Source organism: Lepidochelys kempii, chromosome 9 (genome assembly GCF_965140265.1).
Source record: "Lepidochelys kempii isolate rLepKem1 chromosome 9, rLepKem1.hap2, whole genome shotgun sequence".
NCBI lineage: Eukaryota > Metazoa > Chordata > Testudines > Cheloniidae > Lepidochelys > Lepidochelys kempii.
The window spans coordinates 55,657,510-55,680,567 of NC_133264.1; the positions used below are offsets into that span (position 1 = coordinate 55,657,510).

The 23,058-nt window shown below is 48.9% G+C and overlaps 2 protein-coding genes across 6 annotated transcripts in view; one reads left to right on the forward strand and one right to left on the reverse strand.

Annotated features, from left to right (window-relative positions):
• Positions 1–2,540: 2,540 nt before the first annotated feature.
• Positions 2,541–17,379, forward strand: MTERF4 (mitochondrial transcription termination factor 4). Its single transcript, XM_073360488.1, is given in 5 exon segments — positions 2,541–2,601; positions 2,604–2,932; positions 10,106–10,637; positions 14,661–14,845; positions 15,705–17,379. Coding segments are annotated over 5 exon segments (1,455 nt in total). The 5' UTR covers positions 2,541–2,555; the 3' UTR covers positions 16,068–17,379.
• The window catches only part of SNED1 (sushi, nidogen and EGF like domains 1), a 123,920-nt gene continuing 118,163 nt past the window's right edge, over positions 17,302–23,058 (reverse strand). For all 5 annotated transcript variants that reach the window (XM_073360484.1, XM_073360483.1, XM_073360486.1 and 2 more), the window contains one exon: positions 17,302–19,911. The gene's annotated coding sequence lies outside the window, so the exon portion shown is untranslated. The remainder of the gene's footprint in view (positions 19,912–23,058) is intronic.

Genomic DNA, 23,058 nt, shown 5'->3' on the forward strand with positions numbered 1-23,058 from the left:
GGGAAGGTCATGCCTGACTAATCTAATCGCCTTCTATGATGAGATTACTGGTTCTGTGGATGAAGGGAAAGCAGTGGATGTATTGTTTCTTGACTTTAGCAAAGCTTTTGACATGGTCTCCCACAGTATTCTTGTCAGCAAGTTAAAGAAGTATGGGCTGGATGAATGCAATATAAGGTGGGTAGAAAGTTGGCTAGATTGTCGGGCTCAATGGGTAGTGATCAATGGCTCCATGTCTAGTTGGCAGCCAGTGTCAAGTGGAGTGCCCCAGGTCTTGGGGCCGGTTTTGTTCAATATCTTCATAAATGATCTGGAGGATGGTGTGGATTGCACTCTCAGCAAATTTGCAGATGATACTAAACTGGGAGGAGTGGTAGATACGCTGGAGGGCAGGGATAGGATACAGAGGGACCTAGACAAATTGGAGGATTGGGCCAAAAGAAATCTGATGAGGTTCAATAAGGATAAGTGCAGGGTCCTGCACTTAGGACGGAAGAACCCAATGCACAGCTACAGACTAGGGACCGAATGGCTAGGCAGCAGTTCTGCGGAAAAGGACCTAGGGGTGACAGTGGACGAGAAGCTGGATATGTGTCAGCAGTGTGCCCTTGTTGCCAAGAAGGCCAATGGCATTTTGGGATGTATAAGTAGGGGCATAGCGAGCAGATCGAGGGACGTGATCATCCCCCTCTATTCGACATTGGTGAGGCCTCATCTGGAGTACTGTGTCCAGTTTTGGGCCCCACACTACAAGAAGGATGTGGAGAAATTGGAGAGAGTCCAGCGAAGGGCAACGAAATTGATTAGGGCTCTGGAACACATGACTTATGAGGAGAGGCTGAGGGAACTGGGATTGTTTAGTCTGCAGAAGAGAAGAATGAGGGGGGATTTGATAGCTGCTTTCAACTACCTGAGAGGTGGTTCCAGAGAGGATGGTTCTAGACTGTTCTCAGTGGTAGAAGAGGACAGGACAAGGAGTAATGGTTTCAAGTTGCAGTGGGGGAGGTTTAGGTTGGATATTAGGAAAAACTTTTTCACTAGGAGGGTGGTGAAACACTGGAATGGGTTACCTAGGGAGGTGGTAGAATCTCCTTCCTCAGAAGTTTTTAAGGTTGGGCTTGACAAAGCCCTGGCTGGGGTGATATAATTGGGGATTGGTCCTGCTTTGAGCGGGGGGTTGGACTAGATGACCTCCTGAGGTCCCTTCCAACCCTGATATTCTATGATTCTAAGGGGTTAGAAGCTCAAATAACCTGGTTGGCACCTGACCAAAAGGACCAATGGGGAAAGAAGATACTTTCAAATCTGGATGGGGGAGAAGGCTTTGTTTGTGCTCTTTGTTTTGTGTGTTCCCTGGGAAAGCAGAGAAGCATCAGGTCAGAAAACTCCTTCTCCTAAAATCATCCTAAAATGAGTCTTAATACACACACAAGAGCTAGCTAAATTAATGGAGGCTCGGTCCATCAGATGGGCAGGGATGGTGTCCCTAGCCTCTGTTTGCCAGAAGCTGGGAATGGGCAAAAGGGAATGGATTACTTGGTGATTACCTGTTCTGTTCATTCCCTCTGGGGCACCTGGCACTGGCCACTGTCTGAAGAGTGAGTTTGTGTGTGTATGGGGGTGGGGGGTTGGTGAGAAAACCTGGATTTGTGCTGGAAATGGCCCACCTTGATTATCATGCACATTGTAGGGAGAGTGGTCACTTTGGATGAGCTATTACCAGCAGGATAGTGAGTTTGTGTGTGTGGTTTTTGGGAGGGGGGTGAGGGGGTGAGAGAACCTGGATTTGTGCAGGAAATGGCCCAACTTGATTATCATGCACATTGTGTAGAGAGTTGTCACTTTGGATGCGCTATCACCAGCAGGAGAGTGAATTTGTGTGTGGGGGGGGTGGAGGGTGAGAAAACCTGGATTTGTGCTGGAAATGGCCCAACTTGATGATCACTTTAGATAAGCTATTACCAGCAGGACAGTGGGGTGGGAGGAGGTATTGTTTCATGATCTCTGTGTGTATATAAAGTCTGCTGCAGTTTCCACGGTATGCATCCGATGAAGTGAGCTGTAGCTCACGAAAGCTCATGCTCAAATAAATTGGTTAGTCTCTAAGGTGCCACAAGTACTCCTTTTCTTTTTGTCTGAAGACAGGATACTGGGCTAGATGGATCACTGAACTGACCCAATATGGCTGTTCTTATGCATGTTCTCTAAACCAGTGTTTCTCAATCTGGGGGCTGCAGAAGGGGAACTTCAAGGGGGTCCCAAGCAGGAGTGGGTAGGTAGCAGGGCAATTGCCTGAGGCCCCAGAAAGCTAATTTACATGTTTCAGCCCTATGCTGGGGTGAAACCCTGAACCCTGTGCTCTGGGAGGGCTGCTGAAGTCTGAAACCCCAAGCTTAAGGCGCAGGGGGAGGGATAATTTTTTAAGTCCAAAGAGGGTCGCCAGCAGGAAAAGGTTAAGAAGCACACTGCTGTAAACTGTGCACACCTAGGACCATGGCTTGGTGTTCTCCCGCCACCCAACACCGTGCGGGCCCGGCCTGGTGGGTCCATTGCCAATGCGATCTCAGCGCAGCCCCTCACACCCCGTGTTCCCCGGCCCGCTGTGATCGAGCTTGGCGGGGCTGTTCACCCCGTCCCGTCCCTGTGGGGCAGCAGAGCTGCGGAAACGGGCCAGCTTCTAGCGAGCCGAGCGAAGGCCCAGGGCTGTAGCACAGGACGCCTCCAGTCCGGCGCGCACGGGGGAGCTGCCGCCGAAGGAGGCCTGTGTGGCCCTGCGGGAGAGGCGGGGAAGCCGCTGCCGCAGGGAGTGTTGCCCGGGACTGCGGAACGCGCCGCTTCCAGTTTCCAGGCGGGTTGCGGGCTGCATCTGCCCTGCGACATGCACAGCAGCAGCCTGGGCCCGATACGGTGGTTACCGAGTCACGCGGCCTGGGTGAGCGCACAATGCGGGGAGCGGGGGGCAGGGTGAGCGGCCCGGCCCTGCAATGCGGGGAGCGGGGGGCAGGGTGAGCGGCGCGGCCAGGCCGTGCAATGCGGGGAGCGGGGGGCAGGGTGAGCGGCGCGGCCCGGCCGTGCAATGCGGAGAGCGGGGGGCAGGGTGAGCGGCGCAGCCCGGCCCTGCAATGCGGAGAGCGGGGGGCAGGGTGAGCGGCGCGGCCCGGCCGTGCAATGCGGGGAGCGGGGGGCAGGGTGAGCGGCGCAGCCCGGCCCTGCAATGCGGGGAGCGGGGGGCAGGGTGAGCGGCCCGGCCCTGCAATGCGGGGAGCGGGGGGCAGGGTGAGCGGCGCGGCCCGGCCGTGCAATGCGGAGAGCGGGGGGCAGGGTGAGCGGCGCGGCCAGGCCGTGCAATGCGGGGAGCGGGGGGCAGGGTGAGCGGCGCGGCCCGGCCCTGCAATGCGGGGAGCGGGGGGCAGGGTGAGCGGCCCGGCCCTGCAATGCGGGGAGCGGGGGGCAGGGTGAGCGGCGCGGCCCGGCCGTGCAATGCGGAGAGCGGGGGGCAGGGTGAGCGGCGCGGCCAGGCCGTGCAATGCGGGGAGCGGGGGGCAGGGTGAGCGGCGCGGCCCGGCCCTGCAATGCGGGGAGCGGGGGTTAGGGTGAGCGGCCCGGCCGTGCAATGCGGAGAGCGGGGGGCAGGGTGAGCGGCGCGGCCCGGCCGTGCAATGCGGAGAGTGCGGGGCAGGGTGAGCGGCGCGGCCCGGCCTTGCAATGCGGAGAGAAGGGAAACTCTTCCCCCCAGTTTGGTTTCTGAACGCGTAGGCATGACAGTCCGGGCGGGCTCCCCTTGTCTCACCATGTTGGGCCCAGCCCCTAAGCACCAGCTGCTAACTCAGCCCCCACCTGTCCTTGACCTGTACCCACCGCTCCTGCTGGTTGCTGAATCCTTCCTGAACTCACAGTCTATATGGAGAGAGGTATCCGTCTGCCCGGCCCGCTGACATTCCGTTGCGGGGAGGGACTGAACCCTTCTGGACGTTATTCCCAGGAGGGTTAGACCTGATTTGCAATATAAACACTGTTCCCTGTCCCAAAAAGCTTCCAGTCTAAACAAGCCCGAGTGAGAGTGCATGGGAATGCCTGTGGTTTTTAAAAATACATTGTTAATGTGATTTGATTCCTTTCTAGTCGCTATCACAGATGAGGTGAGTCTTGAGCAGGGAGCCTGGGCTGGCATCTCAGTGGCCTGCAGTAGGGAGGGCATGCTGTGCATAGGTGGGTGGCATGGAGACAACCAAGAGAGGAATAGATGAATGCAGTACCAAGTTGGTACCGCTGTGGATGAATCAGCATTGTGCCCTATTTGAAGTACTGGTATGGGTGGGTCTAGGCCTGCCCAAAACTAAAGGCCCTCGCCCTTCACAAAGGGGAGGAACCACTAAATTCAGGCTCCACTTGACTACAGGGGGCAACAAATGAAAAAACAGTAATGGGAGTGAAGGTCACAGGGCAAAACTCAGGGATCCAGTGGGGGATATGGAGCAGAGAGCTCCGACAACAGCCACTGCTCCTCAGAGAAGTCCAGTGGACGCTGCCCAGAGCAAGTCTGCATGGAGACATGGCTGTACTAGGGAAAGGAAATAGGCTCTCCCCATCCAGCTTTCTCCTCCTAGAGTGGTGGATGTCTATCTTGGCCAGAACTAGGAGTAGGTTGACGAGGAGGTTTAGCAAGTTTGTGGGGCCACAGATAGGCTGTGTATGAATTGGGAGGTGCAGGGGACAGTGCAGGAGGTTCTGGAAGAGCTGGAAGAGGGGCTGCAGCCTGTCCCACCCTATGTAGATAGAGCGAGAGGACACACAACAGAGGCAGGGATCGGGGGATTTTGTAAACCACACCAGGTACACGCCTGCACTCACAGCTCCGTGAGGAAGCCACCAGCTGATATCCCCAGTGCGCCCTGGGATCAGAATGGAGTACAGGCTGGCTCACTGGGTTCCTTGCTCTCCACTGGTTGCAGCGGGCCCCATTGCTCGGTGTTGGGGGGAGACACGAGGGTGAAGATGTGAATAGAGGGAGAGGTGTGTACAGATGTTTCTTGGGCACAGTTTGGAGGTGGTCTGGCTGGATATTGTGCAGCTGGTTCTGGTGGCATGTTGGAGGTGGCTGGGGAGACTTGCAGGATGGCCCCGATGGCATGTTCTGGGGGGCCAGGGGTGAGAGGCGGGCAGGGAGCAAAGTCCTGCAAGGCTTGCTTAAGGGAAAGCAAGAGAAGCAGGAGGCAAGGCTGCCCTCACCACCTGGAGCACATGACCGACAGGTAGCATGGGGTGGACAGCTACATGTGATGGCTGCATCAGGATTGTGTAGTGAAGGCCCCCTGCCTGTTTTGTTGCAGAAGTTGGAAGGTGTGTAGGGAATGAAGTATGGGATTCCAGAAGGAGAAAGGATAGTCCCATTGCACTTGAACACTGCCTTGGAGAAGTGGATTCTATCCCTGCCTCTGCCACGGAGTTTCTATGTGATTCTGGGCAAGTCACTTACATGCAAATTTTCACAGGTGTTCTTCCTTTTTTGCACCCCAAACTTGAGACCCAAAGAGTCTGATTTGCAGCCATGCAGAGCACTCACTGTTGCAGCTGGTCATTGGGAGCTGTGCTTTGAACATAGAACATGTAATGCCAAGAAAATCAGGTCTCGGGTGTCTCCAGTTGGTCACCTGAAATTAGTGGACACTTCTGACCTTAATCCCTTGTGCTTCAGGCCCCTGTCTATAACCTGGGGATACTGATACAAACTGTACCTCACAGGGATGTTGGGAAGTTAGTCAGTGTTTGTGAAGTGCTACAGAAAAGGCTCTGAGGGATTAATTCTGTACTCAGTGCAGGATTTGAATAGTGTGCAGCAATTAAGACATGGGACCACACAGTGAATGATGAAGACAAAGCAAAATACTGAATAGCTACTAGGGCTGTTGATTAATCGCTATTAACTCACGCAATTAACTAAAAAAAATTAATCGCGATTAATCTCACTGTTGAACAATAGAGTACCAGTTGAAATTTATTAAATATTTTTGGATGTTTTTCTACATTTTCAAATATATTGATTTCAATTAAAACACAGAATACAGTACTCGCTTTACATTGTTATTTTTATTACAAATATTTGCACTATACAAATGATAAAAGAAATAGTATTTTTAATTAAGCTCATTCAAGTACGATAGTGCAATCTCTGTACTGTGAAAGTGTAACTTACAAATGTAGATTTTTTTTTTTACATAACTGCACTCAAAACCAAAACAATGTAAAACTTCAGAGCCTACTAGTCCACTCAGTTCTACTTCTTGTTCAGCCAATCACTAAGACAAACAAGTTTGTTTACATTTATGGGACATAATGCTGCTCTCCTTATTTACAATATCACCTCATAGTGAGAACAGGCATTTGCATGGCACTTTTGTAGCTGGCATTGCAAGGTATTTACATGCCAGATATGCTAAACATTCTAATGTCCCTTCACGCTTTGGCCACCATTCCAGAAGACATGTTTCTATGCTGATGATACTCGTTAAAAAAAAATGCCTTAATTCAATTTGTGACTGAACTCCTTGGGGGAGAACTGTATGTCTCCTGCTCTGTTTTACCCGTGTTCTGCCATATATTTCGTGTTGTGGCAGTCTCAGATGATGACCCAGCACGCGTTGTTCGTTTTAAGAACACTTTCGCTGCAGATTTGACAAAATGCAAAAAAGGTACCAATGTGAGATTTCTAAAGATAGCTACAGTACTCGACCCAAGGTTTAAGAATCTGAAGTGCCTTCCAAAATCTGAGAGGGACAAGGTGTGGAGCTTGCTTTCAGATGTCTTAAAAGAGCAACACTCAGATGCAGAAATTACAGAACCTGAACCACGAAAAAAGAAAATAAACCTTCTGCTGGCGGCATCTGACTCAGATGATGAAAATGAAGGTGCGTAAATCCACATTGCTTTGGATTGTTATCAAGCAGAACCCGTGATCAGCATGGACGCATGTCCTCTGGAATGGTGGTTGAAGCATGAAGGGGCATCTGAATCGTTACCGCATCTGGCATGTAAATATCTTGCGATGCCGGCTACAACAGTGCCATGCGAACACCTGTTCTTACTTTCAGGTCACATTGTAAACAAGAAGCCAGCAGCATTATCTCCTGCAAATTGTAACCAAACTTATTTGTCTGAGCGATTGGCTGAAGTAGGACTGAATGAACTTGTAGGCTCTAAAGTTTTATATTGTTTTGTTTTTGAGTGCAGTTATTTTTTGTGCATAATTCTACATTTGTAAGTTCAACGTACATTATAAAGAGATTGTACTACAGCACTTCTTTTAAGTGAATAGAAATATACTATTTCTTTTGTTTTTTACAGTGCAAATATTTGTAATCAAAAGTAAATATAAAGTGAGCACTGTACACTTTGTATTCTGTGTTGTAATTGAAATCAATATATTTGAAAATGTAGAAAGCATCCTAAAACTTTTAAATAAATGGTATTCTATTATTTTTAATAGTCTGATTAATCGCAATTAATTTTTTAATTGCGCGATTAATCATGATTAATATTTTTAATCGCTTGACAGCCCTAACAGCCACCTATTCAGCGAGCACTGTCCATCCTGTGCACGGAATGGAGCAGGATTCCTGTGGGAAAAATAGCAGGTGATCATGGAATTAAAGACTTTCATAATGTGTATGGTGCACAAGGGGGCCAAACTAAAGTTGCAGGTATCAGGGGGTAGCCGTGTTAGTCTGTATCCACAAAAACAACAAGGTGGATGTAGTCCACTCCCAATAATAGATGAGGAGGTGTCAATTCCAGGAGAGGCAAAGCTGCTTTTGTACATGTACTTTGGCCAAACCAGACAGTCCCTATGTAAAAGAATAAATGGACACAAATCGGACATCAGGAATGGTAACGTACAAAAGCCAGTAGGAGAACACTTCAATCTTCCTGGACATTCTATAACAGATTTAAAAGTAGCTATACTTGAACAAAAAAAACTTCAGAAACAGACTTCAAAGAAAAGGAGGACTTGCGGCACCTTAGAGACTAACAAATTTGTTTGAGCATAAGCTTTCGTGAGCTACAGCTCACTTCATCGGATGCATTCAGTAGCTCATAAAAGCTTATGCTCAAATAAATTTGTTAGTCTCTAAGGTGCCACAAGTACTCCTTGTCTTTTTGTGGATACAGACAAACAGGGCTGCTATTCTGAGACTTCAAAGAGAAACTGCAGAGCTACAATTCATTTGCAAATTTAACACCATTAATTTGGGCTTGAGTAGGGACTGGAAGTGGCTGGCTCATTACAAAAGTAGCTTTGCCTCTCCTGGAATTGACACCTCCTCATCTATTATTGGGAGTGGACTACATCCACCCTGATTGATTTGGCCCTGTCAACACTTGTTCTCCACTTGTGAGGTAACTCCCTTCTCTTCATGTGTCATTATATAATGCCTGCATCTGTAATTTTCACCCCATGCACCTGAAGAAGTGGTTTTTTACCCACAAAAGCTTATGCCCAAATAAATCTGTTAGTCTTTAAGGTGCCACCGGACTCCTTGTTGTTAAAGTTGCAAGGGTATCCTTAATCCAGGCATTTCCTAGTTTATTAGTGTTTGATTTTGCAACCTGAACTTTTAACATGTACTCTTTTTCTTTTTTAGTTGTAACGTAGTAGTCTGTATAATCAAGTGTTTACTGGAGCAGTTTCAGTCATCTTAACTATTGGACTTCTGGTCTGATAGAGCTTCCGATTGCATAAACTAGATAATAGACCTCAGAAAGGATGTATTTTATTTTGACTTGGATACTTCATATAAGGCAAAATTGTGAAAAACAAACCACAGGAGGTTCTATCAGCTTATGCTCAAATAAATTTGTTGGTCTCTAATGTGCCACAAATATTCCTTTTCTTTTTGCGGATACAGACTAAAATGGCTGCTACTCTGAAACCTGTGAATATAATGTAACTGGAATATGCTTCATGCAAAAGGTCTCTTGTAAGGTATCATTACAAAGCTTATAATCTACTGAGTGTGTTCATCCTATTTGTATGAACGTATCATTCTGGTATCTGAAACTAGAAATATGAAATATAACTCTGAGGGCCTATTGTAATTATGCAAAATGTGGGCCATTAATGGTGGTTGGAATCTTGATGGCTTCCATTAACCAGGACAATTGTCTGTAGATGGCTCTGTTTTACTTGTAAGTCTTCCTGTATATGTATGTGCTGGCAAGTGGGTAATGAAGTCTTACAGTGACATGTGATCATGTCACCTGAACTGGAATCCATCTTTAACCTGGTGCTTTTCCATTTAGAACCAGGGGTGAGAACCCAGAGAGGGACAAAGGATTCCCGCCTTATGCAAAAGATATGTAAGTGGGTGGAACCAAACAAAGGGGTTGGCAATCATGAGAAATCCCCTAGCTACCACCTGAGCTGGAACAAGGGCTATACCAGGGGAAAGGATTGTGCCCAGACTAGGAAGGTGTCTGGTCTGTGAAAGAAACTTATTGAAACATCTCTGAGGGTGAGTTTTTATCTGTATTCAGTTTTCTTACTGTATTAGGCATAAACTTGCGTGTTCTATTTTATTTTACGTGGTAATTCACTTTGGTCTGTCTGTTACTACTTGGAACCACTTAAATGGTACTTTCTGTATTTAATAAAATCACTTTTTACTTATTCATTAACCCAGAGTATGTATTAATACCCCGGGGGGGGGGACACAGCTGTGCATATCTCTCTATCAGTGTTATAGAGGGCGAACAATTTATGAGTTTACCCTGTATAAGCTTTATACTGGGTAAAACGGATTTATTTGGGGTTTGGACCCCATTGGGAGTTGAGCACCTGAGTGTTAAAGACAGGAACACTTCTTAAGCTGTTTTCAATTAAGCCTACAGCTGTTAGGGGACATAGTTCAGACCTGGGTCTGGGTTTGCAGCAGGCTAGCGGGTCTGGCTCAAACCAGGCAGGACACTGAAGTCCTAAGATGGGAGGGCAGGGAAAGCAGGAGCAGAAGTAGTCTTGGCACATCAGTTGGCAGCCCCAAGGGGGTTTCTCTAATCCAACCCGTCACACTGACTCTTTCCAATCAGCTTGTTTTGTGGTGTGTTTCTGCAGGTCCTGTGGGGATGCAGGCTGGTCCCCAGCACCCATCCCCCTGTTACAAGACAGTCATGGTTGTGTGCCTCTCCATCTGCTGGATTGCCTGCCTCTTTCTGCCCTCTGTTAAGTAGTGGTTGTAGACTGGCATCTGTAGCCTCATCAGAATGGAGTGGTGGGAGTTTGTCCTCTGCTGGTTGGGAGCAGGACAGCAATGAGCCAGAACCGAGTAGAAAGCTCCTGGAAGCTGTCCGTCTGTCCCTGGCGGCACAGCAGAGACAAGCTGATATAGGGAGCTCAGAGCTGGGGAAGATGTTGGATTCATTCTCTGACATGGGATTCAGTAATGCCCAGATAATGGAGCTGTTCGGGTTGCAGCCCAAGCTGGCTCCTCAGACACGGCTGGCATTGGTTTCCGAGCTCCTCCTGTTGGGCTTGGATGCTGACTCCACACTGAGGGCCTTGCAGAAGAGCCCTGAGGTGCTAAGGATGACGGCCCAGCAACTGAGGCATCGTGCAGACTACCTGCGGAGACTGGACCTCGGAGAAGGTAACACGGTGTTGCATGTTCTCTGCCTTATATGAGATACAATGCTGAAATGCTGCTAAAAGTACTTGGTGCCCTCAGATGATCCCCTCTCTGCAGTTACTGGAGTAAGAGCTGGATTGAGAGCTGTTTAACTCTGGTGTCCTGGCAGCACACCCTCAGATCTCTTGCAGCATGTTAGGAAAAAACTCTTGTGTAAGAGATGGGAGAGTTGACCCGAGCGATGTTACCTACCAAAATGATGAACAAGAACTCAAGCAGCTTCTAGCTCTGCCTATGGTGGGGTTCATATAATCACCCAGTGTGAAAGTACTTGCACCTTGAGTGCTTCAGCAGTTGTTCCTGCTGCCAGAAATCGCACAGAGTCAGGGTTATGGGAAGCAAAGTCAGCAGATTCATTAACACTATCCCAGCTCCAGCCTACTCTCCCCCACCTCCCAGAAATGTATGCCATCTCTCTCCAGCCCTCTGCAAATGCTGATCTGTACCAGGGGGCAGGGCTTCTGTTTTCAGACCATTTCTGCCATCCCAAGCATCTCTGTCCCAACTGAATTGCTGCTGACAGATCAATCCCTGCGTTACTTGTGTGTTGCAGTGCTCTTCGCCCCTCTCCCCTGGCCCTGACAGGAATGTGTTTCATTTGATGGAGACTAATTTTCTATAGCTGTAAATTTCCCCCTTATGCTTCTGCCACTAATTAAACATAGTAGCAAACTGCCTGTTCTCCTGCAGCTTAGCAAACCTGTGGCTCTGGGGAGGGGTCTCTACCAGTGAGTGTGAGGACGGGGGTAGCGGTCCAGGTCTTAGCGGATAACTGAGAGAGAGTCTGGGATCTGTTTACAGAGCACCCTGCTGGGAGAGGCAGGTAGCTCAGGCTGTTTGTCCTGCATGAGACTCCTGATTCCGTATGGGTTACCTAGGGAGGTGGTGGAATCTCCTTCCTTAGAGGTTTTCAAAGTCAGGCTTGACAAAGCCCTGGCTGGGATGAGTTAGTTGGGGATTGGTCCTGCTTTGAGCAGGGGGTTGGACTAGATGACCTCCTAAGGTCCCTTCCAACCCTGATATTCTGTGATATGCTGCTTGTGAAAAGGGAGAGGCAGACCAATCCACCTGTGCTTCAAATCTAGACTATTCTCAGTGGTGGAAGAGGACAGGACAAGGAGTAATGGTTTCAAGTTGCAGTGGGGGAGGTTTAGGTTGGATATTAGGAAAAACTTTTTCACTAGGAGGGTGGTGAAACACTGGAATGTGTTGCCTAGGGAGGTGGTGGAATCTCCTTCCTTAGAAGTTTTTAAGGTCAGGCTTGACAAAGCCTTGGCTGGGATAGAATCATAGAATATCAGGGTTGGAAGGGACCTCAGGAGGCCATCTAGTCCAACCCCCTCTCTAAGCAGGACCAATCCCCAATTTTAGCCCCAGATCCCTAAATGGCCCCCTCAAGAATTGAACTCACAACCCTTGAGTTAGCAGGCCAATGCTCAAACCACTGAGCTATCTCTCCCTCAGTTCAGCCTGATCAGTGCTCCCCTCCTTCACCACTGGTGGGAGCTGTCTCCAACACTAAGGGTAGAGCCAGACACTGGGGTAAACAACAAATCTTTGTACCATGAAACTGACAAGAAGAGGAGACTGAACCAACTGCAGAAAGAGGGCAAGAGCAACAGTATTCTCTCCTCTAAGCCACGTCCCAGGGCCTGGTGCCCTGCTGGGAAATGGCTTGCAGCAGTGACTGGGCATATGTGAAGGAAGAGTTGCTGCTGGGACTACAAATCAATAAGCTGCTAGTATGTGAGATCAGTGGTATGCCTGGAATGCAACAAAACCCTTCCTAGGCAGTGGCCTGGAGTTTATGAGCGGGGCAGGGAGAGGCAGGCTGGCTGCTGTGCGCACTGCCAGAAATGCACTGGGCTGCGTGCTTACAGGCTGCCCTCAGCTACCCTTGTGCCGGCCGTAGTGCACTGCTGTTTTATTAACCCAGGGCGGATGGTTTTGGGATTAAGGCCATATTCTCAGAAGTATTTAGGCACCTAACTGCCATGGACTGGGAGGATCTGGACCTCAGTTCCTCTTGCCCTTGAGAACACATTGTGCTCCCTCTGAGAGCTAAGCAGCGCACCTTCTCCCTGTCCCACCCCTAATGCTCTCAAACCACCTACTGCGCTGGAGAAAGGCAGAGGGCTCTGGGTGGCCATCACACTGCACCTGTATACAGACTGGGGTAAAATCCCTGACCCACTCAAGGCAATGACAAAACTTCCATTGGTTTTAGCAGGGTCAGAATTTTACCCCAGGACTCTTAAACCTCTGTGTGTTAAATGATGTGCGGGAGGGAGCCTGCTATCATCACAGCAGCCCAGAATAGAGCGCTCCACTCACAGCAGCTAGAGCATTTCATCGTAGTTGTTTTGGGAACCCTGGGAGAGCGTGAAGCTACAGCCACGACAGGCTGTGGAGTTGCCTAGAGCTGCCTCTCTTTTAATTTGATCAATTCATAGAATCATAGAATCATAGAATATCAGGGTTGGAAGGGACCCCAGAAGGTCATCTAGTCCAACCCCCTGCTCAAAGCAGGACCAATTCCCAGTTAAATCATCCCAGCCAGGGCTTTGTCAAGCCTGACCTTAAAAACCTCTAAGGAAGGAGATTCTACCACCTCCCTAGGTAACGCATTCCAGTGTTTCACCACCCTCTTAGTGAAAAAGTTTTTCCTAATATCCAATCTAAACCTCCCCCACTGCAACTTGAGACCATTACTCCTCGTTCTGTCATCTGCTACCATTGAGAACAGTCTAGAGCCATCGTCTTTGGAACCCCCTTTCAGGTAGTTGAAAGCAGCTATCAAATCCCCCCTCATTCTTCTCTTCTGCAGGCTAAACAATCCCAGCTCCCTCAGCCTCTCCTCATAACTCATGTGTTCCAGTCCCCTAATCATTTTTGTTGCCCTTCGCTGGACTCTCTCTAATTTATCCACATCCTTCTTGAAGTGTGGGGCCCAAAACTGGACACAGTACTCCAGATGAGGCCTCACCAATGTCGAATAGAGGGGAACGATCACGTCCCTCGATCTGCTCGCTATGCCCCTACTTATACATCCCAAAATGCCATTGGCCTTCTTTGCAACAAGGGCACACTGCTGACTCATATCCAGCTTCTCGTCCACTGTCACCCCTAGGTCCTTTTCCGCAGAACTGCTGCCTAGCCATTCGGTCCCTAGTCTGTAGCTGTGCATTGGGTTCTTCTGTCCTAAGTGCAGGACCCTGCACTTATCCTTTTTGAACCTCATCAGATTTCTTTTGGCCCAATCCTCCAATTTGTCTAGGTCCTTCTGTATCCTATCCCTCCCCTCCAGCGTATCTACCACTCCTCCCAGTTTAGTATCATCCGCAAATTTGCTGAGAGTGCAATCCACACCATCCTCCAGATCATTTATGAAGATATTGAACAAAACCGGCCCCAGGACCGACCCTTGAGGCACTCCACTTGATACCGGCTGCCAACTAGACATGGAGCCATTGATCACTACCCGTTGAGCCCGACAATCTAGCCAGCTTTCTACCCACCTTATAGTGCATTCATCCAGCCCATACTTCCTTAACTTGCCGACAAGAATACTGTGGGAGACGGTGTCAAAAGCTTTGCTAAAGTCAAGAAACAATACATCCACTGCTTTCCCTTCATCCACAGAACCAGTAATCTCATCATAAAAGGCGATTAGATTAGTCAGGCATGACCTTCCCTTGGTGAATCCATGCTGGCTGTTCCTGATCACTTTCCTCTCATGCAAGTGCTTCAGGATTGATTCTTTGAGGACCTGCTCCATGATGATTTAATTGGGGATGGGTCCTGCTTTTGAGCAGGAGGTTGCACTAGATGACCTCCTGAGGTCCCTTCCAACCCTGATATTCTATGATTCTGTGATTCTGTGATTTGACTGTGCAGTTCCATTGCCTGAATCCCTGTCCCCAGTAAATCATCCTCTCCTGCATGCTGAGCATATCTCACTATCTGCCCTTTCCTCTGACGCAGAGAACCTGCAGCAAGTGGTGAGCCACTGCCCCAGAATCTTCACCTTGTCCTGGAAGAAAATAGATGCAGTGGTGCGGGTGTTCAAGGAGAAGTGTATTTTCACAGCAGATCAGGTGACGGAGATTCTGCATCGCTACTCCAATGTCCTATTGGAGGAACCGCATGACCTGGAGTACAAATTCCAGGTGAGGCTGGGCCTGTGGGGGGCTGCAGAACTCCTTCCTTAAGGGCTTGCAGTAGCATGAACCCATCTGAAAGTCTGGCTGGTGGTTTAAACTCCGTGGCACATGGAGAAATCAAACCAGAGTGGGAATCACCAGGTTTATCTCCCCACATGTATCTGTCCTCTGCCGCACACCGACATCTGAGTGTCATGGGATTGGCTTCTCTCGTGCCTCTCAATCTGAGAGATCTGAAGGAGAGACCAATTTCTTGGCCTGCATGGAGCAGCATGCATGTGAATTCAGTGGAGATACACATGCAGTGTGCAGACAGGTTCTGCTTAACTGGGTCTGACTGTACTGTTGATGCTAATACTTCAAAGTGCTGTCTTCTTTTACAGAGGCCAGGTTAGAGGAACTGAGCTGCAGTATTTTACTTGCTTGGTGTCTGCTCCACTGTTCTCCCCCAAGTCTTCATAAAAAAAGGATGACCTCCAAAATGTAACAGCTGAAGTGCATTTGTGTTTAATGCATGTACTCTTCCACCCTCCTCAAAACACCCTCATCAGCAGTGATCCCATCAAGACCTCTGCTCTTCTTTTGAGTTCATCCGTCACCTAGTGTGTATCTGATATAGTGCTCTATGGAGCAGGGACTGTATCTTGGTAAATGTACTGCCAGTGTGCACAGTACTAAGCATTCAGAGTAGGTGCATTAGAAGTCCTCGATTCAGATTTCTCTGCGGCTAGTTACCTGTGTATGTCTATAGGAAAAGTGAAGCACAACTTTTATAGCACCTTAGCTCCAACCCAGTGTATTTCCTGGGATATGCTGATATCAGCTAAACAGGATATATTTTTATCTCCCTTTGTCTTTCCTGCAGTACGTGCACTTCAGAATGGGAGTAAAGCACAAAGCAGTGGTGAAATCTGGTCTCTTCCGAACTCCAATAGCTGAGGTCAAGAACCGGCATATCTTCTTAGAGCGCCTGGGGCTTTATCAAACCCCTGACAAGAAAGGCCAGACCCAGATCGTCAACCCGAAACTGAAGGAAATCATCGGCGTTTCGGAAAGGGACTTCCTGGCCAAGATAGCCCACTCCTCCCTGGAGGAGTTTGAGGTCTTTAAGAAGCTGCTGGCTCGGGAGGAGGGGGAGGGGGAGGGGGATCAGGATATAGCCTCTGAAGAGACAGACTCAGCCAGCGAAAGGGAAGGGAAAAGGTCTGACAGCGAAGAAGGAAACTGAACTCTTATCCTCAAGCTTCAGTAAGGGCTTGGCCAAAGAGTCATTGGTGGAAACCAGCTGCTGGGGTTACCACACATCTTGGCTGCTCCTAGACATTCCCTTCTGACCTGTGTGTTTAATGGTGTTGCCATGACATCACTAGTTCGGAAACATTCACTGGAAACAGGTCCCCGGAGCCACAGCCTGAAACTTGACTGCTGCCTGGGGGCCGACAGTCCTGTCCCTGTTTTCCTCATTGAGCTGAGGCCTTTGTTCCAGGTGGCTGTGTAAAACCAATAAAGCTCAGACCCTTCAGGAAGCAAGTGCCCTTCTCTGTCACTTGGCCTGATTTCCCCACCCGAGCGTGGTGGGACACCCCAGCTCAAGAGGAATCTGCTATTTGCCAGATGGGCTCAGTGAGGGGAAGGGGCAACTCTAGGCTGGGGACTGTTGCCCAAAGTTGGTGCAGCTGGTAGACGAGCCCTGGTTGCCACACATCAGAGGGTAGTTCTGGGCATTGGTAGCTCTCGCCTGGTCACCCTTTACAGCACAGCCTTCTTTGACGGGGGTGGGGCTGCCCCGCCAATGGCACTGCCACACCAGCAATGGTGGCCAGGGCCAGCACTAGGAAATGCTGCGCAAGCACAGGTCTGTCCTGCCCAAACCTTTCCCCACAAAGATAGCTGTCAGTGGAAGAAGGGATGGCTACCCCTGCTAGGAGCCAGGAACGTGAGAGCTGTCTGCTGCCTTAGGGAGTGTAAATGTTTAGCATGGCCCTGAGTAGAGGGGCTGGATTGTGTGGGGTCCTGGAGAGAAGCTGGATTTTGGGGTTGGAGACTGAGAGACCTGGGCTCTGTAATGAGGGGAGGCGATGAGGCAGCTTAGGATCAGAGTTCAGGAGGACAAGACGATGGATTTTTTGGCTGTGGAAGGAAAGAGCCCACTGAGCTTCAGAGGCAGGAGAGGAGACGGATGTGGGGCAAATGGTCAAGGGAGGAGGAGAGAGCTTGGGGTTGGGCCCAGGAAAGGAGACATTGTGTGAGCAGGTGAACTGCTGGTTTGAGAAAAGTGGTTTGGTTGTGGGCTGAGAAGGTTGGTGAGTAGATTGGGGGGTTTGATGTGAGGCACGTGTGTGTGTGGCTGGTGTTGAGGAGATGCCTCTGGTGCATGTGGGCACTGTGGGTTGGGGAAAAGGGATTGACTCTCCCCTTCCTTCTGCCTCTTCTCCACCACCCACTAAACAAAGGACCCAATGGCTAGCAATTGTATTTTTATTTAAAAAACAAAATAACTAACTTTTTTGAACAAGATAAAATCTTTTTCTGCTGCGTTACATACTGTGCTTAGTCTCTGTGTAGCATATGGTTTGACCTGGATCTAGCTCTCAGGTAGCTACATTACAACACGTACCAAGAGTGGAGACTCCTTGTATGGCAGAAGGGAAGCAAGCTGCTGCAACCGCGTTGCTGCTGCCGGGCCATGGGTCTGTTCTGGGCAGCAGCTCTCAGGCTGACGGTCCGTGTGAACATGGTGGTCTTGCTGGGGGAACATGAGGTGGGTGGGAGTGCCAACTCCTGGATTTGCAGTGAGAGTCTACTCTCCTGTCCTATAGCTCAAAGGGTGCCATAGGTGGACTGGAAGGGAACATGCACCGTCTGCTTGCAGGATTGCTTTAGTTTCCAGTTAAAGGTTTGCATGAAAACTCGAGATTTTAACAAGCTGCAGGCTTCTTTTGAACCACACTGTCTGCATATGCATTCAGTGATCCTATTTTCAGGCAACGTCGCAGAAGGGTTGCATGTCCTTCGCCACCGCCACCATCTTGGACTCAGGTGACAGAACACCTGGGGAAAGGGGTCCTGACTTGGAATGCTGGATGATTTGACCCCTGGGGTTCTGGTCTCAACTCTCTTCTCTCCCCAGGTAATGACAAGGGCTTTCCAAATTTCTGACACCCTCCTCCCATGTCCCAGAAGCAGTGCCGCCACCCCTCCCCCATGACCACGTGAAGGGCGTTTAAGGGCTAGTGATTCTAAGCTTTCCCATGTGAAATGAGCTCAGAATAACTGAGACTCTAGAGTTGTGGGGTGGGCCCTTAGGAAGCTTTATTACCTGTCAACCAGTCCACTTCCCAGTTTGGTTTCCAGCAGCATCTCTCAAATGGGTCGTTCTTGTGCCTGATCTTTGCAGCAGTGGCCTGATGGCGTTGGGAGGCAAAGGGAATATTCCACTGCAGCAGAGATCCGTGATTTGGGTTTTCCTCATCCCTTGTGGGTAGTAGCATTACCCTCACTGCCTGGAAAGGAGCCTGATTTTCCAGCTGGCTGCTGTGGCTGGCCAGGTTCCTCAGCACCCTGACATTCTCTTGCTCTGAGGGGTGTTCGGCGAGGTGCTCAGAATGGGGAGGACACCTGCTGAGGGGAGCTGCTTAACGCCTGTGCTGTGTTCTGCTCAGAACCATTCTTTCCTTCGCTAAAGAAACTGTATTTACACTTTACACCCCCTTGACTATTAGCTCTAGGCAGTGGGGAAAGGCTGCTGTATCCTGCGCCATGAGTCACAAACAGCCTCCTAGCGGTGCACCCATATACTGCTTCTGAAACAACACTCTAGTACCATTGCTAAACTATATCTCTGGTATGTATTAATTTATAATATACACTGTGTATAGTAATACACAAATCTATGTGTAACTAGTGTCATACTCATACAAACTCTCAAAAGCTAGGAAATCTTAAAAGCCAGACGTGCTTTCCTTGAGCCTGCCCAGCTGGTATTGCTGCCAATATCTAAGCACCACTGCAGCCAGCTCTGCTGTAATTCAGGGAATTAGTGCTTGGATACCAGTTGGTGTCACAGCTGTATCAGTGTTTGTGTGTCAGTTTCCTGGTACCGCCTGGTTTAAAATATACAGCTGCAGAGAAGTGGATTACAGCTGACATGCTTTGGACACTTACTAAATCTGTTTCAGCTGGAGATGAGGACTTTAAACATTTTCTTTGCTGAACACGGCTATAGTGCCCTGGAATGATTTCAGTGACCAGTGTGTTCATGTGCTATAAAAATGAGTATGGGAGCAAACCCATTTCTAAGCCTTCACCTTTTTTTTTTTTGGGGGGGGGGGGGAATTTCATCATTGTTAGGTGCTGTAGACATTTTTCTAAGTTACCCACTGAAACTCAGTTAAAACATTAATAACTTGAGGAAAATAACCAATATTGACTGCTGTTCAGCACAGTGTTCTTAAAACCCAAATATTTAAGGTACAAAAGAAGGGGAAATGTGTCTTCTACTTTATTTTCCACCCTAATCTGTTCAAATAGTTAGGATTTTTCTTTTACTTGACTCTGCAGGGGAATATTTTACTTCTCTGCCAGGGCTGTGTAGGTCAGGTGTCAGTTCATAGCTCAGGAGCGTAGTGCTGTATTAAACTTGATTTATGGGTGATTTGTAATTTAACAGATCGGTGCATATGCTGGTAAGAGGGGGCTGGATTTCAGCCCTGTAAATGCCCATGCAGAGGAGGGACTCACATGAACAGGCCTGGGTTACAAAGATAGGCTAACCCCCGTACAAGACAGTCAGCCATTCTAATGTGATGTTGCTTGTCCCTACATGGATTCTGGTGATGGGAAGAAGGGCGCCCGCAATAAGGAAAGCCCATGTGAGGGCTCCGGTGCGCCTGCTGCCCGGAGGGGAAATGGCTGTGTGGTGTGCCAGTCTGAGTGTGTCCCTAACAGGCTGGAGGAGAGGGAAGGGCAGTGACTCCACGTAGGAAGGTCTCCCCCATTATTTGTAGATCCGATCTTCCTGGTGTTTGAAAGCCCTTAGATCTGGTAAAATGAAGCTCTTAGTGCTTTGAACCCTATGAAAGAGAGAGAGAACATTAGAATCAGCTGAAAGCACTCCAACTTCAATTTCTTTTTGTCTGAGGGAGTGACCCACTCTTGCTCCCATGCAGTTTGGCTGATGGAGTATACTTGCCCCATAAGAGCTTGGAAACCATATTAATGCTTTCTTGTGTATCCCCTTTTTCCCTATTGAAGTCAGTGGTGGTTTTGGCCCTTTGGTTCTTAAAGATTTCTGGGCTGCTGCTCTTTACAGTTGCAAGTGACAAGTGTGTAAATCTGGCCCCTAGTGTTTGCTAGTGCACATTTATTTGCTCTAGCAGAGAAAGGCAAAGCTATAGGATGCAGGGTCATACGCACAAGCAAGGGGGGTCGGAGCATTTGATTTTGTGCTTCTCCTGTTTGACAAGTAATATTTAAAATAAAGATAATGGGGCAGATTAGATGGGGAGGGCTCTGAGTTACTACTACTACAAAGAATTCTTTCCGTGATTTCTGGTTGTTGGGTCTAACTGATCACCATATTTGGGGTTGAAAGAACCATATTCTCTCTGTTGAAGGAAAAGGCCCAGGTAGGGTCCATTGAATTGTTGAGGTAAATGTGTGGTTACACAAGTGGTGTTGGAGAGAGGGTTTTGGATTCTTCAACCATGTTGTTCCAGGAAGAAGGATTGCTAGGAAGAGATGGGATCCACCTAACGAAGAGAGGGAAGAGCATCTTCACAGGCAGGCTTCCTAACCTAGAGAGGAGGGCTTTATACTAGGTTCGCCAGGTGACCTAGACCCAGAGGTAAGTGGGGAAGTGGGATATTGGGAGGAAACACAAGGAGGAGGATGGAACGGGAGGCCTCTGGATTCATACTGAGAAAGTAGGGCAATCGGCTAGTTATCTTAGGTGCCTGAACACAAACGCAAAAAGCCTGGGAAACAAGCAGGAAGAATTGGAAGTCCTGGCACAGTCAAGGAACTATGATGTAATTGGAATAACAGAGACTTGGTGGGGGCAGTTCACAGGACTGGAGCACTGTCAGGGATGGGTATAAACTGTTCAGGAAGGACAGGCAGGGGAGAAAAGGTGGGGGAGTTGCACTGTATGTAAGGGAGCAGTATGACTGCTCAGAGCTCCAGTTTGAAACTGTTGAGAGTCTTTGGGTTAGAGGTGAGAGCAACAAGGATGACGTCATGGTGGGCGTCTGCTATAGCCCACCAGACCAGGAGGACGAGGTAGACGAGGCTTTCTGAGGATAACTAATAGAAGTTTCCAGATCACAGGCCCTGGTTCTCATGGGGCACTTCAATCACCCTGACATCTGCTGGGACAGCAATACAGCAGTGCGCAGACAATCCAGAAAGCTTTTAGAGAGTGTTAGGGACAACATTCTTGTGCAAGTGCTGATGGGGCTGTGCTCCTCTTCACCTGCTGCTCACGAACAGGGAAGAATTTGATAGGGGAAGTGGAAGTTCGTGGCAACTTTGGCAGCAGTGACCATGAGATGGTTGAGTTCAGGATCCTGACAAAAGGAAAAAAGAACAGCAGAATATGGACCCTGGACTTCAGAAAAGCAGACTTTGACTCCCTCAGGGAACTGATGGGCAGGATCCCCTGGGAGGCTAATGGGGGAAAGGAGTCCAGGAGAGCTGGCTGTATTTTAAAGAAGCCTTGTTGAGGACGCAGGAACAAATCATCCCGATGTGCAGAAACAATAGCAAATATGGCAGGCGACCAGCTTGGCTTAACAGAGAAATCTTCAGTGAGCAAACACAAAAAGGAAGCTTACAAGAAGTGGAAACTTGAACAGATGAGTAGGGAGGAGTATAAAAATATTGCTCAAGCATGCAGGGGTGTAATCAGGAAGGCCAAAGCACAATTGGCATTGCACCTAGCAAGGGATGTGAAGAGGAACAAGAAGGATTTCTACAGGTATATTACCAACAAGAAGGAGGTCAGGGAAAGTGTAGGATCCTTACTGAATGGGGGAGGCAACCTAGTGACATGATATGGAAAAAGCTGAAGTACTCAATGCTGTTTTTGCCTCAGTCTTCACAGACAAAGTCAGCTCCCAGACTGCTGCAGTGAGCAGCACAGTATGGGGAGGAGATGAACAGCCCTCAGTGGTGAAAGAACAGGTTAAGGACTATTTAGAAAAGCTGGACATGCACAAGTCCATGCAATGCATCCAAGGGTGCTGAGGGAGTTGGCTGATGTGACTGCAGAGCCATTGGCCATTATCTTTGAAAACTCGTGGCTATCGGGGGAGGTCCCGCATGATTGGAAAAAGGCAAATATAGTGCCCATCTTTAAAAAAAGGAAGAAGGAGAATCCTCATGGAGCAGGTCCTCAAGGAATCCATTTTGAAGCACTTGGAGGAGAGGAAAGTGATCAGGAACAGTCAACATGGATTCGCCAAGGACAAGTCATGCCTGACCAACCTGATTGCCTTCTATGATGAGATAACTGGCTCTGTGGATGAGGGGAAAGCAGTGGATGTATTATTCCTTGACTTTAGCAAAGCTTTTGATACCGACTCCCACAGTATTCTTGCCAGCAAGTTAAAGAAGTAAGGGCTGGATGAATGGACTATAAGGTGGATAGAAAGCTGGCTAGATCAATGGGTAGTGATCAACGGCTCGATGTCTAGTTGGCAGCCAGTATCAGGCGGAGTGCCCCAGGGGTCGGTCCTGGGGCCAGTTTTGTTCAACATCTTCATTAATGATCTGGATGATGGGATGGATTGCACCCTCTGCAAGTTCGCAGATGACACTAAGCTGCGGGGAGAGGTAGATACGCTGGAGGGTAGGGATAGAGTTCAGAGTGACCTAGACAAATTGGAGGACTGGGCCAAAAGAAATCTGATGAGGTTCAACAAGACCAAGTGTAGAGTCCTGCACTTAGGACGGAAGAATCCCATGCAGTGCTACAGGCTGGGGAGCGACTGGCTAAGAGGCAGTTCTGCAGAAAAGGACCTGGGGATTAAAGTGGACGAGAAGCTGGATATGAGTCAACAGTGTGCCCTTTTTGCCAAAAAGGCTAACGGCATATTGGGCTGCATTAGTAGGCGCATTGCCAGCAGGTTGAGGGAAGTGATCATTCCCCTCTATTCAGCACTGGTGAGGTCACACCTGGACTATTGTGTCCAGTTTTGGGCCCCCCACTACAGAAAGGA